This window comes from Mustela nigripes, chromosome 4 (assembly GCF_022355385.1).
Source record: "Mustela nigripes isolate SB6536 chromosome 4, MUSNIG.SB6536, whole genome shotgun sequence".
NCBI classification, from domain to species: Eukaryota; Metazoa; Chordata; class Mammalia; order Carnivora; family Mustelidae; genus Mustela; species Mustela nigripes.
In genome coordinates this window covers 35,338,847-35,357,186 of record NC_081560.1, presented here as the reverse complement: position 1 = coordinate 35,357,186, position 18,340 = coordinate 35,338,847, and the positions used below count along the sequence as shown (strand labels likewise).

Below are 18,340 nucleotides of genomic sequence, written 5' to 3'. Positions count from 1 at the left end.
TTAAGACCTTCGGTAAAAATACTCTGCTACTAAGTTTCCATGGCGTGGGGAGAGAAGAAGATATACATAATGAAATAGGCTGGAATTAATGTAAATTTTATACAAATTGTACGTCCGCTACTGTTAGGTCTATAAAACAATTAATTTTTATTCATCATGGGGATTACCCACCCATACTTCAGTGCATTTAAATTTACTTATTTTTCTTAACTAAAAAGAAACCTACATGCTGTTTAGGGTAAGAGACAGTCATCATTTCTACTTTAACAGTTATATAGCTCATTATAAAACTGATAGTGTTTGTAAAGATTTAGACCTGAACTAGTAAAACGTTTTCCAGTTGTACTCTGTGGCAAATTGTCCAAACAATTACTGCAGATGCAAGCACCAGAAAGTGTATTGCCAAGGACACTGGTCGGTTAGATCCTATAAAAGAACAATTAGAGTCTTGAGGTAAAAATAATAGAAATGAGATGACAGTCACTGAAAAAGGCAGAAATTGCAATATAATAGTTTAAATGTAAGTTTGTGGATAATGCTGATAGCTTAATGTGTTTGGAGTTTATCATGTGTTAAGAGAATGTTTCATACAAAAATACCACAACCTGATCTTCATTTTTCCTGATTTGATATGTAAGTGAAGGCACTTGCTATCTTTGAGGATCAGCATTTTACACCTGTTTGCTTCATTTATATGTATATAGAGTTGATTTTATGAAAAAAAATTCTTTTTTTTTTTTACATAAGCTTATTCCGTATGTATAATACTAATAGCCTATAGTCAGGATAATCAAAATAGTTGAAAATAAAAATAATGATAGGTACAACTATTTAGTGCTTTTTCACTCCAATAATTCAAATGTTGAATTCCTTCTTTGATTAACTGGAGTACAACTCCATCTTCACTAAAACAAAATTGCAAGGCGGTGCGCCAGTGGGAAAAAAAATGGACCTAGAAAGATAGAAAATGAAACTCTGGGAAGCCAGAGAGCAGCCAGAAAAAAAGGAGAAAGGGATCCTTAACAGGTTTGGTGTCAAAGAGAAATGGTTTTCCTGCCTTTCCTGCATGAGACCATATGGCTAGTTAGTGACTGGTATGCCCAAGAGTCTATAGGAGCCATAAGGAGCATGGGAATCTAATGCAAACAGAGGGGAAAGGTACATCACTTGAAGCTGCTTCCAGTGTTGCCCTTGTGACTTTGTTCAGCATGGAGCCCTGTTCTCCCAGGGGTCTTCATGATTGACTCTCTTCACGTCTCTGATCAACTGTCATTTTCTCGATGATGTTCAATCTTTACTCATCCTTCTTATCTGGTATTGCATTTTATACTCTCAATTGCACTTGCCATTTTCTGACATAACTTATTTATTCTTTAAATTAATTAGTTATTAGCTTTCCCTCCCATCAGAATATCAGCTAATCAAGGAAAGAGACTGCCATTTTTTCACTAGTGTATCCCCAGTGTTTAGAACAGTACCTGACACATAGTATATACTCAGTAACACTTCTTGAATGCATGAAGACACTTTTGTCATTTCTCAGTCACGCGTGGTTTTTGGTTTTTGGTTTATTCTCTGTCAGTGTACAAGCTAAAGGGCACAATAAGAGATTTGCCACTGGTGTCTTGATGATTTTTTTTCTTTGAAGTTAACGAAGACCCATATTTTCTCAATCTTGAGGGCATTGGTATTATAGAAGGAAGCATATTAGTGGAATTTTCATGTACCCATCCATAAGGATAAACCTTGAGATGCCTGGAATAATCTTTCTCACCAAGTTAAAACATAAACCTTAGATTTTAAAGGAAGAATTTGAATCAACTAATTACAAAAGGAAAATTTCCCTGAACATGACCAGAGCAGTAAAATGAATCACTCATGAAATAGGTGTAAGAATACCTAAAAATGTGTGCCGTCATACATACCTGCTTTTTATATTAAAGGTGACCTATAGCAAAATTAAATAACTAATATTGATAATGAGGATAGAATAAAATCTGTAGGGGCACCTGTGTGCCTCAGTCGTTAAGCATCTGCCTTCGGCTCAGGTCATGATCCCAGGGTCCTGGGACTGAGTCTCACATTGGGCTTCCTGCTCAATAGGAAGCCTACTTCTCCTTTTTCCATTCCCCCTGCTTGTGTTCCCTCTCTCACGCTCTCTCCCTCTGTCAAATAAATAAATAAAAATCTTAAAAAAAAAAAAAAAGCTTTAATAAAAATAAATAAAATTTAAAAAGAATAAGACCTGTATTTAACCATTCCAAATACAGAAAGAGATAGCAAAAAATAGCTAAAAACAGAGCGCTGGGGTGGCTCAGTGGGTTAAAGCCTCTGCCTTTGGCTCAGGTTATGATCCTGGGTCCTGGGATCAAGCCCTGCACCGGGCTCTCTGCTCAGCAGGGAGCCTGCCTCCCTCTCTCTCTGCCGGCCTCTCTGCCTACTTGTGATCTCTGTCTGTTAAATAAATCTTTTTTAAAAAGTGGTTAAAAACCTAGAAAAGGTTTCTAAACCATGAGACTCCCAAAACACAAGCAGAAGTACAATGGTACGGTACTTAACGGTTCATAAGTGCCGTAAGTAGTTTTTCAAGGCAATAAAGAATCTTTCATAAAACATGATTAGTGGAAAGCATGTTAGGAGAGAAACATTGGGGAATTTATGCTCAATATTTACAATTACATCAATCCCATTTCTTACAGTTAGCAACCTAGTTCATACTTTTCATTAATTTACTCTGAAAATTTTCTGAATTAATATAACTAAAATACTACTTTATCCTTGAACAGGGAGAGTAAAGTTCAAATTTCAGCCTTGCAAGAGTATACAGTTCTTTCCCATCTTTGTTTTTCAAGTTTGACTTTCACAATTCTGTCTGTTCTAGGCAATCTGATTGACTAATAAAATCCCCATGTTGTCCTTTGGGCTGCCATTCCACACATCTTTTTTACAGTCTGTAAATACCCCCCTGCTCCTTCTCCACCTACCCAAGTTTTAGCATTTCAAAGTTAAGTTCAGTTCTTCCGTGATGCTCTTCTTTTTTTTTTTTTTTAAAAGATTTTATTTATTTATTTATTTGAAAGACAGATATCACAAGTAGGCAGAGAAGCAGGCAGAGAGAGAGAGAGAGAGAGGGAAGCAGGCTTCCTGCGGAGCAGGGAGCCCGATGCGGGGCTCGATCCCAGGACCCTGAGACCATGACCCAAGCCGAAGGCAGCAGCCCAAACCACTGAGCCACCCAGGCGCCCCCGTGATGCTCTTCTTAATGAGGGCAGCCTGCTGAACAGTCCTTTCTTGAATGCCTATTGCTCTGTATCTCCTACGATTTTCTCTGAGTATGTGTCCTTCTATTTGGCACACTTTACACTGATAGCTAACTTTTCATGTATATAAATATATTCCTTAACCAAATTCATGCTTGAAGATAGTAGCTACTTAGAAGTGTCCTACGCAAAATAAGACCCCTATTATTTCTTTATGAATAAGTGTCTTATTGAGGCATTATGGTTCAGAGCCATAGGAGATTAGAGAATTTAAATCACAAACCCACTTTCTCCTCTTAAATATTTTCTAGACTTCATCAAATAAATCCCCATTGCCTAAATTTATTCTTCTATCCGATGGGACTGGTGTTGCTTACTACAATGTATAAAGGTGAGCTAATGAGAACTTTTTATCATTTAAGAAATGATGATAGATTTAAACCACATATTCTTTAAGCTTATATAATTAAAAGTTTCTAAATAAAAGAACAAGGCAACATTAAAGTAGTAAATATCATAGAATTATAGTCGTCAAAAAGGTTTAGTCCATACATGATATGAAACTTCCTCCTAGTTTGGCAGCCAAGTTCTAACTAATGTAACAGATCCTTAGACACAAAATTAGATGAATGAAAGGAATTTCATCCCTTAAGTGGTCAAGGAATTCTCTAGGAATTGGAGAAACACACACACACACACACACACACACACCACACAACTGGCCTTTATAATCATGACAACATAATTTTTTTTTATAATTTTTAAAAGGATTTCCAAAAAATTAATTTCCTTAACGGTTACAATTAATCACAGACAAGCACATTCTGTTGTACTAAAAAAACATTACCCCCAGTTTCTCAGCAGCTAAACCTTACCCAGAAAACATTTACTTCAGTCTCACAAATAACATTTTCATTAGGAACCCATCTCTACTTGTTTATTGAAAATTAATTGGAAAACAACAAATTTAAATGGCAAAACTTTAATTTCCAGAAAACTTCATTTAAAAACTTCTTTAAAAAAATAGTAATAATCACTATTTACAAACTCTATGCCTTACCTACCTCAATAATACATTTTTACTTTGGGTTGTAACCTTAGGTTTTACACTCTAAAGTTCTTTAGGATATTAGGAAAATTATAGTAAAACTCTTAATGAAAACAGTGAGATGTTAGTTGAGGGTGGTAGTGTAAGAATCAATTGCTATTCAGTATAGGGGAGCATCTTATTTTTGCCATAAGAAATATAATTATTTATGCTAATTTCCTAAAATATGTTTGTTCCCCAATTTTTACTGCCATAAGAAGAAAAATAATATAATTTTCAAAGTTTTAAAATTTTTTTAAAAATTAGAACATTATGATGTCTGATGACAGTACAACATCAGTTTGCGTTTAACGTTTTCACAAGATATTTTGAATGTATTTTATATCCTGCAAAATCAGCAATTAGCTCGAAACTAGAAAGTTACCATTGCTTAAAGTTTTCAAAAGTTGAAGCTCTGGCCTATAAGAGTCAATGCAACTGGACTCTGCTGTTATATAGTTTTAAAACCTAAGTACACAGGAATATGGGGAGTCCTCATATTCTTCCTACAACTCTTCTTTAAATCTAAAATTATATCCAAAAAAGTTGTAAACAGTATTCATTAGAACGTAGCAGATCCTTCACACGACCTTTTTGTAAGCTTTAAGGTTAAACATTTAAACACATTGCATTACTCCTCTTAACTACTTGTGTTTTTTGTTTCCTGGAGGGGAAGACCAAGAACGCAATCTCAAGACAGAGCTGACCATACTGTATGACTTAGAAAAGTTTCGATTTAGGGATCTAGTAGGGGCAAAAGGCCCAGTCAAGAGAAGACATTAAGATAAAGGAAAGCAGGTAAGACAGCAGGCAAGCCCAGAATGCACAGGTGTCAGAATCAGGGAACACCATATAAGCAGCAGTAGTACTACTATGAATATTGGCTGGGATCCTGGCCCTGGCAAGAAGGAAGGATGAATGACTCTGTTCTGATCGGTAGATATACAATATCTGCGTTTGGTCTTTTCATTATTCAGCCTATTAGATTTTTCTGGCTCTGGTTCCACTGGTCTGGACTGTTGTATGTGGAAAGCCGAAGGCTAACCAGTGAATATTTATTCTATTTGAGATGTTAGGATTACTTGTTATTACTTCAAAGTAATATTTTGGTGACTCCATGAATCAGCTCTTTAGAAGACTTAGGATAGAAGGAAAGACAATAATGAGAGTATCCCATCATAGACTATGTTAATTTATTCTCAATATGATCTCTTGTTGATACCTTGATAACTGAAAGTAACCATCTAAATTTAGATTATCTATAAGATGTTAGAATGGTTAGTGTGTTCATTTCTATATTTAATTTTGAGTCAATTTAGACAATAAATACATGGTTATTGCAGAGACAAATTTCCTTTTTATTTGTTTTTATGTTATGTAAATATAGTCTTTCTATATTTTATTCTATTTTTAATTTTTTAAGTAATTTTTATTTTTGATCCAATGAACAATCATTACTTCATGGCTATAGGATATAACGTAAGTATAGAATTTATAAGAACCAGCAAAAGAGAAATCAGTTATTATGTTCAAGTTTTTTATTTGCATTGCAGGGAGAATGACTATGATTTTAAACAAAATATGGAATAAAGAAAGAAGAGTTAGGATTTGAGGAGAGATGCAACTTTGGTGTGAGACATTAAGGGAATAAACTTGCCACCTGGATATCCAGATGGAGATGTCCAGATGACATCTGATTTTTAAAGATTGTGAAAACAATAAAAGCACTCATCATTAAAACTGTAACAAGTATAATTCATTCTTCAATTATTCAGAAGGTGCTTTTGGATTTTACTAGGCCTCAGGGTTATAAATGAAAAAACCCATTGCCTTTATTATTAATTTTGAGAGCTTTTTATATGCAAATCCTTCTATTAGCTACAGTGGGGAATAATGTTTAGACAAATACATCATTCCTGGCCTCAAGGAACTTGCAGACCAGTTGGGAAGATGAGACACACATAGGTTTTTTAAAGTGCAGAGAAAGGCCACCACTATAAATAAAACCTTCGTAAACATTTTGACTAAACAGATAATAGAGGCTATATGATGGAAATCCTCTTCCTTCCGGATTTAGGAATATCTGATAAACAGGAAGTCTTTTGTTAAATGTTAATTTCTTTGCCTATAGATTAATTGCATCAGATGCAAACATGGTAAACAACAATGCTTTCATTTAAGGAAAGCTATTTTATTTTGTACCCTTGAAGTAACTATTCCATGAAAAAATTTTGCCAGAAATATTGTAATTTAAAGGAAGAATGACAAAGCAATATAAGGACAAAGGCAATCCCATAATATGGATAAATCAGGAATAGGACCAGGAGCCTTGTTGAACTACATGAGTTTAATGAGATTTGTAGATAAATGTCTTATATGTCCCTACATATAACTAGTATTACCTAAAAACTTGGCTTGCCAAAGTTAGCTTTAAATGAGATATTAATAGAGAAAATAGAAAATATTAGAAAACATAAGTACTATCTGAACAATGCATTTCTTATGTGTATTACACACACATACACATGCACACAAACAAGATAAGGTTTAAGTAAAAAGCTGATATATACAGATGTGTGTGTAGTTTTTCCACACAAATTAAGAATAATTGAAATATAAATGGGCAGTATTACTTAACTACTCCCTAAGTTCAATTTACTAAATAAATTATGGACTGGATTGGCTTCCCAGTTCTCTGCACATATTCATTGATTAGAACAAATAGTTTTAGCTAATACTGTATACACACACACACGCGCACACACACACACACACACACACACAGGTTCAAGAAATTTAACATATACTCAGGTGAATTCCGCTTGTAGTTACTATGTTAAACTTTCTTTTTTTTTTTTTAAATTATATTTATTTATTTGACAGAGAGAGATCACAAGCAGGCAGAGAGAGAGGAGGAAGCAGGCTCCCTGCTGAGCAGAGAGCCCAATGTGGGGCTCGATCCCAGGACCCTGAGATCATGACCCGAGCCGAAGGCAGTGGCTTAACCCACTGAGCCACCCAGGTGCCCCTATATTAAACTTTCTAAAAATGATATAATTAGAACCAATTTAAGTTTCAGCTGATCTATATTACATTTGATTTTTACAAATTTATTCAAGATTTCTTTCAGTGTCTCATACAGTTAACATTCTTGAGTGGAATTTTATTAAAAATTAGTTATCTAAAAAATAAAAATAAAAATTAGATATCTAGAATATAGTGTACATAGCTATTCTAAATTATTCATTATTTGTCTAAGAGGATTTTAAAAATTTTAATGGCTATCTTTTTAGGTAGAATTGAGAAATAAACTGAGTAATCTTCTCAAATATTTTGAATTTTGTAACTTCTCTTCCCTCGGCCCCATAGAAAGTACAGTAATAACAACAATCCCTCCAGTACTCAGAACTCAAAACTAATGATGGCAGGATTGGGAGAGCTCTTTAGTTAGTCTGCTATTCCCTGCTGCCCCTGGAATGTTCGTGCCCGCAGTGCACAGTCTTTGTAATAGTCATGTCATTCCCCCTTCAGAGAATCTAGTTGGCGGTGAGTTTTTCCTGTCTCACTTTTGCATTAAATAATACAAACTAATTTATTAGCTTACTGGTTAGAACCCCAGGGCAAAAATCTAAAGTTATTAGGTTGGTTTACCTGAAAAATAGAAAGAGTCACAAAAACAAGATGATTCTGCTTAACCTTGTACGGATAGGGACTCCAACATTTAATTCAACTGAGAATCAGAGGGAACAAATGACAAGATTGAAGACATAGAACAATATGAATGGCTACATAAAAGACCTAGAATTCCTGATAGAATACATTACTGAAGAACACAATCTTCCTAGAAGATGATTCAAAAGAGAATATATAACCATTTGGCTTGGGTAGTTTTTAAAATAATTCTGCCTCTAAGCAAAAAAACAGAATTAAATAGTATTTTCTACAACAATGATTTATTGAAAATGATTCAGAAATCAATTGTTGTATAACACTGGAAACAACGATTGAACTTTATTTACAGCAAACACAATAGTCTTATATACCCATTAGAGTATGTATGAAGATTACATTTTTTTTACTGCATATAAATGTGCTTTTTAAAATCTGTGTGATATTCTATTGGCAAATACCTGGAAGATTTAAGTTATAACAATACATTTTAAAATCTTCTGTAAGTATTTATCCTCAAACGGAGGTACTAGTAAGATGTGAGTATTTTTCCCAGCTTCATTTCATTATATGTCTTATGAAGCTAACATTTACCTGCACAATTTTTTGTGATTTTTAATTTGTGTGAAGAAAACCACAGTAATTTTCAAGAATGAAAGTAAGCTTGGGGTTTTTCCTTACAGAGTTAGTCTATTTGATTGGTATCATGGCTTAAATCTGTAAAACAAATCAGAATCCCATCAGTGTCAAATGGGTTATAAAATCTGTTTCACATAATTAAGAAAAGAATCTACTATTTGGCATGCTTTACAAATACAAATTTGGGGGATATTTTATCTTTTGGTAAGTAAAGGGATAAGTAAAATTCAAGTCTACAATACTCTACACATAGAGTAATCATTGTCTTATGGTGGTCGCATTTATTTCTCTTTTTGACTTGAATAGCACTTAAATGCAACACAGACAAACCATTCTCAGACCCCCTCTCCTCACCTGAGGGGGAAGGAGTAGCAAAATTACTTCAGACAGCTTTGTTTAATGTACAACTGATCTCTGTCACCAAACAATGCCATAAAACAGTACAATTTAGGAATTACCATTTTGTCATAAAATCTTTAAATAGCAGGATGATATGATTAAGGCTTCAAAACCGGTTATTACTTATTTAATAGATAATAACACTACCATGCCATTTATCCAAGTAAAACTATTAGAGAGGCAGAATAAAAACCTGAAAAGATTAGAGGCATATGTCCTGAGAAGCTTTTTCTCTTTTATATAATGGTGAGGTACAGAGAATCCTTTAAAACAAAGGAATGACTGAAATGTGCTGGTGTATAATGTGTTTTTTTAGAGGAAAAGTGTTATGTAAAATTCAGTTTCCTCTTACAGGTATAAAGTGATGATACGGTGAAGTTATGTGCAACTATCTCATTTATTTAGTCCAAAAGAACTATTTTAAGAACTATCTTAAGAAACATGTTATAGTTTTTTTTTTAAGTAGTGTTCAACTTATGAACAGGCAATGTTCCAAAATTTTTTGTAATCCAGAAATTCCAGGAATTTGGGAATTATTTTCCCTATAGCAGCAATGGCATAAGTTTCTCTGGTTAGTTTCTCCAAAACTAACTCCAAAGCTTGTTGACTCTACAATACAACTAATTTTGAAACTTTTTTTTAGCGTGGGTCCTGGCAGCAGAAATGATACAGTGGAAATAAAGCATTCCTCCACTAATTTTGAGTGTAGGACTAGTCATATAAGATTTTTAAAAGTAATTTAAGATTTTTAAAAGCAATATTTATCTCCAATACCATTATGAATATCAATGAAGTATCAGCAACTGGGACAGATGCTTATATATATTAGCTGATGTGGTTCTCATAGCACTTCTGCCAAGTAGAAATTATTAACCCTATTTTGGCCTTTGTAAAGAGGACACGAAATATAATTTATCTAAGTTGACACAGTAATTAATTGGACTGACAGCCCAGATCTGCCCCAATTTAAAGGGTGTGCTGTTTCCATTATGCCTCATTGTTTATGGAATCCACCTTTTCCCCTAAACACACACACACACACTCACACACACATTCACACACACTCCAGACCCCCAGAGTCCTCATACTTCTATGGAACCCATACTGCAAACTCTGTACTCAAACCTGGTTATATCTCATAGTGCTCTCTCCTCTAAAATTATCCATTTCCATTGGCTCAATCCAAACTTAAAGCCCCTATGTGCAACCAACCTTCATCGGATGTAAGATAAAGATAGCCCCTGCCATCCTGAATGTGTCTACATTTAAGGAAGGGGAGAGTGTGTGTGTGTGTGTGTGTGTGTGTGTGTGTGTGTATACACATGTATATAAAAATGTCAGGCATGGTTTCAAAGTGAAGTGTCAGAGCATAGAAGATCTTTTAAGTCTGCCATTTTACTAAGCGGTCAGGCCCACCTCAGGTGTCTTCTGAGTTCATTTATCCTGCATTATTCCTCTTGGGGTTTGGGGGTAAAAACTTAGAACAGGGACAAGAGTCACAGCAAAATTGGAAGAAGTTGAAAAACTAAGTGTCCTAGTTCATAATCTTTCATAATCTTTCTTTTTTCTTTTTTATCTTTTTTTTCCCCTCCTAGAGCCTTACTGGCTCAGAGTGCTTGGACCCTATAAGAAATTTTTACAGGCTTGGGGTGGCCTGGGTGGCTCAGTCTATTAAGTGTCTGCCTTTGGCTCAGGTAATGGTCCCAGGGTCCTGGGTTTGAGGCCCACATTGGGCTTTCCTGCTCAGCAGGGAGCCTACTTCTCTCTCTATTTCTGCTGCTCCCCCTGTCAAATAAATAAATAAAATCTAAAAATAACAATAAATAATAATGATAATTTTTATAGGCTGGCGGTGGGAAGTTAAAGTTGGAAATCCAGAGGATCCATGTAAGAAATGGGATCCATAGTGATTCCCTTCAGCTTGAACTTGAGAAACACCCTGAATGATGAGACTCTCTTGTTTTCCCTTCTCTTAGAAAAAGTTACAAAACTACGCCAAGGAGTCTAGTCTTCTAGGGGTATGGATTTATAGAAAACCAGGAAGCCACAAAGCCCTGGTAGATCTCCAAGGAAACTAAGCTTCTTGGCTCCTTGCTGTCAAACCAGCTGGCAGCTTCCAAACGGTCCTCTTGACAGGTCCTGTGCAGCTGCATTTTATGTTTCCATATGGCCTTGCCAGAGGTCCCCACCTTAAGCAGACCTGGCTTCCACAATTAGTACGGACTCACAACAAGTTAGTTATGGAATACATTAACTCCTAAAGGCCTCATGGGGCTATTTACACCTCTTTGGACTATTTCCAGGATCCCAGATTATACTGTAAGTGTAAATTAAGGAAGTCTCACAATCCAATGGCTCTGACTGGAACATGCAACATTACCATATCTTATGCTTCATTTTCCAATGCTTTTCTTGGCCTCATTTTAGCGATTTTTATGCCACCCTGAAAGATAAACTCTCTGTAATCTTAAAATCATGCTTTAGAATGTATTTCTCTCTTTTTCCCTCCTTGAATATGCCTGGTTCTGTTTCTCAGGTACAAAAATTGAAGACTGATCAATTTTCTCCTTTGGCATTGAAGTCTTTCAGGAATTTATTTGCATTCACCTGGCCAAGTTATAAATACCATCCAACACCTATATCATGCCATTTCTTTATTTAAAATAATAAATTGGTTTCACTTAATAAAATACAAAACCAGATGAAGTCAGTCTGTGTACCCAATGGTTGGAAACATACGTTTAGCAGCTGGTGATGGAAAAAAAGATCATTCCCCTAGCCCATGCACGAGATCACTTATAGATCACATATTCTAGAAAACCTGAAACATAATGTAAATGGTTCTTATTTTAATTTTTATCCATGGCTTCCATTGTATACCCAAAGTATTGGAGTTGATGCTCTTTCTCTGTCCCTTTCTCTGCTCTCAGTCTTTGTGAGGACTTTTTTCTTGGGACCTCTCTTCATCTTCACAGGGTCCTATTTCCAGTCAGGTTTCTCATGGATACTGGTGCCTAATAACACACAGGTCCTTAGTAAACACTTGTTGAATGAGTTTTGGAACCTGAACAAGGTAGACTATGATATCTGGAAAAATAATGCAAGTCCAAGAATCAGAAATTAGCTAGCTGAACAAGGTTTGATAATGATTATGGCAGTTATAGGTAGTTTTTGATAACTACTTCATATGTGCACAGCACTGCACTAAAAGCTTTAAGAATATCTAATTTTATGTTAATTGAGTCCTCACACTATCCGGCATCATTACTCCTATTTTAAAGATGAATAAACTGAGGTGTTGAGAAGTAAAGTAGTATGTCCACAATCACATAGCTAGAAGTATATATTTTACTGGGATTAATACACAAGTCTGTTCAATGCCAAACTTCATGCCTTTTTTATCCCTTCCCATCTGGTCCTCCGTTTTATAATCTAGTAACTGTGGAATATTTAATAGTCATTAAGATAACCAGTTTTAAGACGTTTCAGATATAAGGTGACATACATCTCAAGAAAAGGTAGGATTTAATTAGTTTTGCTAATTGATTAAAGTCCTGCAAGAGATCCAATGCTAAAAAACTTAGGAACCCTGGAAAGAAAGAAGAAAGAGACTCTGGGGCAAGTTGAGCCTTTTTAGGGTTTTGGGGATCCATCTAAAGCTAAAGTTAGCCTTGTCTTTTTTATACTGGTTAACATTTACTATGTTCCAGATACTCTACCAAAAGTGTATATGTATTATTTCATAGAAATCTCAGCCAACCCTGTAAGATAGTACAATTGTTAGTCCTAACTAACAGATGAAGAAACCAAGCTTAACTTGTCCAAACTCATACAGTTAACATGGTGGAACTTGGACCCAAAAGCCAGATATGTTTAACTTTGAAGCCCATAATTTTAACTGCTTCTGAATGCTATTTTTAGTTTATTTATTCATGTACATTTAAGGTAATTCATATTAATGTCATTTATTTCTTTTGGTCATTTATTTTGAAATAAAGCCCACGGGATGAGGATCAGAAATCTGCTTAGTTTGTTTGCTAGCACATACACCTGTGCCCTGTCTGTGGTGACACTTATCGAGTATCTCCTGATGCGTGCCTTTCGGTGCAATTAAATACCTCTGGGTCACTATCAGTCACATGCCTACAAGTAACAAACTCTGCATTCCTCTCCCTAGTCTAGATATTTATTTCTGTCAAAGTGGATGGATTAACAAACATAAAATAAAATAGACAACATCATCAATGTAGAGATTTACAAACTCTGACCTGAAAAAAATCTCCATAGAAAAAGTGTAGTGCCTAGGGTGATTGACATAACAGAAAACTTACCTCACTAAATGTGTTCGCATAGTTCGTTCTGAACTTATTAGAAGGGATTGTTGACACTTTCAGAAGATAAAATATCTAGGACCCTGATAGCAAATTAACTTTGGTATTAAGAGATGTTACTGTCTACATTAGGACAGCTTATTTTCACTTCAACTCTGAGTTATATAACACATTATTGTTAATTACTTGCATGTATGAAGCAAAGATTCATATAAATTTCTCTTCTGTATTTATCTGTTGGAAGAAGCGACCACCAAATTAAGCTATGGAGGAAGTGTGGAAACACTCAAAAAAGACCCATTTAAATTATGCAACTCTTTGGAGGGAGGAGGATATTTTCGAAGCTGTAATTTTTTGATCAGATAAGTATTAGTTCACTTTTATTTTAGCCAAGTATACGTTTTGTAAAATAACACTAATAAGGTGTGCTATTTTTCCCTAACTAAATTCTTCACAATGAAATCCAACTGCAATATTCATTTAGAAATTTGATAATGCTCTCTTGTGTGAGTTTTAGGAATATTTGAAACCCCATTGCATATAAATTATATCATGGAAAAGCTGTATAAATATTCTATTACGGCACATGCTGTTCTAAGGATCTGTCAGGATTTCCTTTATACACTCCATTTTGAGTGGTATATAAATCAGATGTAAAAATTCATGTTGGACTGAAACTCAGCACAAAAGGCCTCCTCCAGAGGCAAATGCTTTTTTTCAAAATGTGGTTTGAATTATGTTGGTCAATTTTAAGTTATAGAAGTGCAGAAAATGTATTTGTGGTTTTGAAGGAGAGAGATTTTTTCCATTTTTATAACTCATTAGGAAACTTTACAGGCCTTCAGACCATTTTGTGGTTTAGTTCTTCTCAGGTTTTTCCCCAAAGCAATATTAAAACTTGAATGGTGTCCGCTATGAATCCAGTGATTACTGTTCTGAATACAAATGTATGTATGGATATATATAGTTATACATATCTTACAATAGAAGAAGTTCCAATAATATCATGAGTTGGATAGAAGTTGAGACCTATCAGTGCCCATTTTTGTTCTTGGTATCAAATCAACTTTGGCCTATCAAAGGAATCCTGTTTTTACCATAGTTGAGTGTGTATTGCTTGTATTTTAAAGCTGCATCTTTAACTTCAGAACAGTCCTCTGAGTTTAAACTCTCCTTCTATTAGCTCTTTGACGAAAAGGCTGTGACTTTTCTAATTTTGCTTTTTCTCTAGCAGAGAGAATAAGTTGCAACATGTTTAATAGATATTCACTGATGATCATCTCTTTTGTAAAATATTTAATGTGTATGTGTATATAAATTAATGTTGAGTTTATTTTGCCTATATAGCTAACATGTTGCTGAGTAATTTCATAAACATCTAAGTTATTATTTTAGCACATGTAGAGATTATGGTTATATTATTCTTTTAATAGCATCAGTTAAGATCTGAGAAAGTTTTAGTTGGACTAAAAGTTGGCAAAATTCACAAAGTTGAGTAACCCAATCTTTCAAAAGACTAAAGGGTAATGAAAATAGAAATATTTTATATGACTGAATTGCTTCCATCTATGTTATATTTAATTCATTAATGCATTAGACTAACACACTTAATAGTTACTATTTACTGTCCTATAATAGAACAAGGCACTAAAGCATAAAGAGGCTAAAATTTTTTCAATGTCATTCCTTATGTTTTCATTAAATTCTTCTTGGAATCTCAGAGTCTTGATTCGTAATACAGTTCCCTCTTCATCATATTACAGTATTTCTGGTACAGTTGCTAGAATCTTTAGGTCTAGTAACAGGATGGACCACCCACAGGACAATCCAACCTTTGCCTGTGACTTGTGGAGCAATGTGGACTTCCCACTGAGACATTTTGAGGAGCAGAAGGGATCTATCTCCTCCTGGATGTTTTATCTGCTAACCCAGTGTCATGGAAATTAGCCAACTCTACAATAGAAAGGGCTGAATGCAGTTTTCTTTATTTTTTTTTTTTTATATTAACAGGAGAGCAGGGTTACTAATGAGGAATCATATCCCAAATCTCTAATCTATAAAGCTGAATATACTTATTTCTATTTGGGTCATTTTTTTAAATTCTGCTCCATTTGCTTTTACTAACTTATACTACTTTGTGTTCTATAATGTTATATTTGGTTGTAATTACAAAATTCTGTGTGTAATTTATACATTTATGTATATTATTTATACATTCATATACTTTTGTCTTTCTCTTGGTTTGCCATTAAAGTCATACATCTTGTGATTTACCTTAACATGTACTCCAAACAGCCCTGTATGACTCGATCATTAAGAAGTTTGAGGGGAAACTTATGAATTTCTGAGCACTAAGAGCATTTTGAAACACAGTTTTATGCTAATCAGAAATATTTTGAAATACACCACAGACCTTTAAAACCCACTGAAAATAAATATACTATAAATGTCAAAGTGAAGTTGTACATGTTAAGAATCTAGATTCCATGATTTGAACTTAACAATTCGTAAGGCATTAGGCAAGCCATCTGTACATTGTGCTCCCTTCTCCCCCATCTACTATATTATACCCATACTTTTCCTTGCATTTGGAGGAGAGCTAACATGGTGTTATTATTTGAATAGCACTGACCTTGTTAAAGCCTAGCACCATTGTTTTGTGTATAATGAGCAGAATATTTTTAAACAGAATGGCTATTTCTTACAACACATGAAATAAGAATGACATAAAAAGACTTTAAGATTATGAAGAGTAAAGAATGTTAAGATAGATTCTCACCTTGATTTTACCTTTAAACAGCCTTTTATTTGTCTGTTAGGAACTTCTTCCCGTGGTTTTACAGGTTCCGGCTCTTGTTCTTTCTTTTGACAAATCAGTATATAATTTGTGCCATTATTATTTGACCAAAATGTACCAACAGAAGTTTCATAACGTATACAAAACTGAACTTTACTGCCATCTTTTTGATAAGGGGGAACCAATAAAATCTTAAAGGAGAACTGGTCAGTTTCACCATCGCATGAATTTGGGACATATTCTGCTAAAATGTCATAATGTGTCCGCCAGTCATCCAAGGACATTCTCACATATACTAACTTCTCAAAAGAAATATTTAAAACTCGAATAATGCCCTTCATACTTGTAGACCCAGGAGGATACTCAGTTGACTCCAGTATTGCTTTCTGTACTTGAAGTTGCTGCATAAGATCTTCTTTTGAAGAAGGCAAATTAAATAGTGGAGACAAAACATATTCTTCTGTGTGAAAAGTGTCCTTCCTTAAGTCAAAACCAGTTGAAACACTCGGTAAATCCCAGCAATCAAATTCTTTGACGGACACAAGATTGAATCCAAAAGTGTCGGCGAATGAAACTCTTCTTGCACCTGAAGATGGAGTGTCCAGGTATATATCTTCAGAAGAATCAGAACCTCGTCTACTAGGTTGAGGGGAGAAGCCAGGTTTGAAAGTAGTTTTAACTTCCTCATCTTCAGAAAGAGAATCAGATAAATTAGGAACTTCTAAAAAGTTATCTTTGCTAATCTGTCTAGGTTCTTCAGAAGGCTCCATTGGGCTCTCTGATATCAAATAAGGGAAGACTGTACAACTAGTAGAGGCTGATATTTGAGATACTGAGGCTTAAAATAAGTATTATGTTACAGTTGACATTGCAGAAAGGAGTCATCTCTATAAATAGGTCCAATGGCGTGTAAACTATGCTAGCTTGCCTCCAAAGGCCTTTAATATGATAGCATCCATGTTACTTTCACAAGTATGCTTCAGAGTTCACTCTGTTTTTAAAGTTGCATCTGTTTGAGGTGATTTCCAAAAAGACATTTTAAATATTTTTTTTTGCTGTGTTGAAAAATCTGAATTTAGAATTTTAAAAAATTGTTTTAGCCATTTGATCTTAAAAACAAAAACATGGACCACTTATTTGAAAAGAAAATAAAAGTAGTATCCCATACTAATACATAGTTTTGAGCTTAATCAATCCATTGAAGTAGACAAGGACAGATAGGAGAACAGAAGAACATTTATAGAATGGAGGAAAATCCAGTGCCTAATAATAATGATTGCTACTATGTAACAGGGGCTGACAATGTAAAATGTGAACTATAAAAGTGTTAGATTAAGGTTCTAGGAGTCTTGAAGAAACATGATTTAGAAGAAGAAGTTATCATTTGAAATAAACCATGAAGGGTAGGTAGAATATAGACATGCAGGGCTGGAATGAGGTGGATTTTCCAGGTGGAAGAAATGGCCTGAGCCAAGGCCTAGAGCAAATAGTCAAATCTGTTATTTTAAACATTAGTTTCTTTTAATTAACTTATGGAAAAATATATACAAGTAATGTGTTATTGCCTTGAAAATATAGATGGGCAATGGTAGGCCTGTCCCAGGAGGGAAATATTTATGTAGAATAAAATGTTCATCTCTAGCAAACTGCCATTTTATGCCCACAAAACAGAAATTAATACCATGACATCTTGGAGTTTGATGTGAGTTTTAAAGTGTGAGCTGCCCTGTTTAGACCACCATATGTTTTGTGTTAATGTAAAATCCACTGGGGAGATGACAATCAGGTAAATACCTACAAAAAATTTTAACCAGACATATGCTTTGACTCTGAAATATTCCAGCTAGAAATTTACCCTATCAGTATAAAAAAATTAGATATGTTTACAACAGAATTGACTTTTAAAAACTCTAGAAACTACTCAGAAATCAACCCACAGGAAACTGGATAAATAATGTGACACCCATGCAATAAAATGTTATATAGTCATTAAAAAGGCTAAAGTACCACTTTATATATTGACACAGAAAGATAACCAAGATAATGGCTAAGCAAAGAAAGAAAATGTGCACAAATATGTGCCTAGAAAATTCCTGGAAAGACACAGAAGAAATTGTTAGCAGTGGTTAATTCCGATCATAGAGTCTGGAGGTCATAG

The 18,340-nt window shown here is 34.6% G+C and overlaps 1 protein-coding gene across 1 annotated transcript in view; it reads right to left on the bottom strand.

The window, feature by feature from the left end:
• The window catches only part of PPP1R3A (protein phosphatase 1 regulatory subunit 3A), a 40,153-nt gene extending 23,201 nt beyond the window's left edge, over window positions 1-16,952 (bottom strand). Inside the window, exon 1 of the mRNA XM_059395646.1 lies at window positions 16,165-16,952. Coding sequence (XP_059251629.1) covers window positions 16,165-16,952 — 788 coding nt within the window. The remainder of the gene's footprint in view (window positions 1-16,164) is intronic.
• Window positions 16,953-18,340: the final 1,388 nt, after the last annotated feature.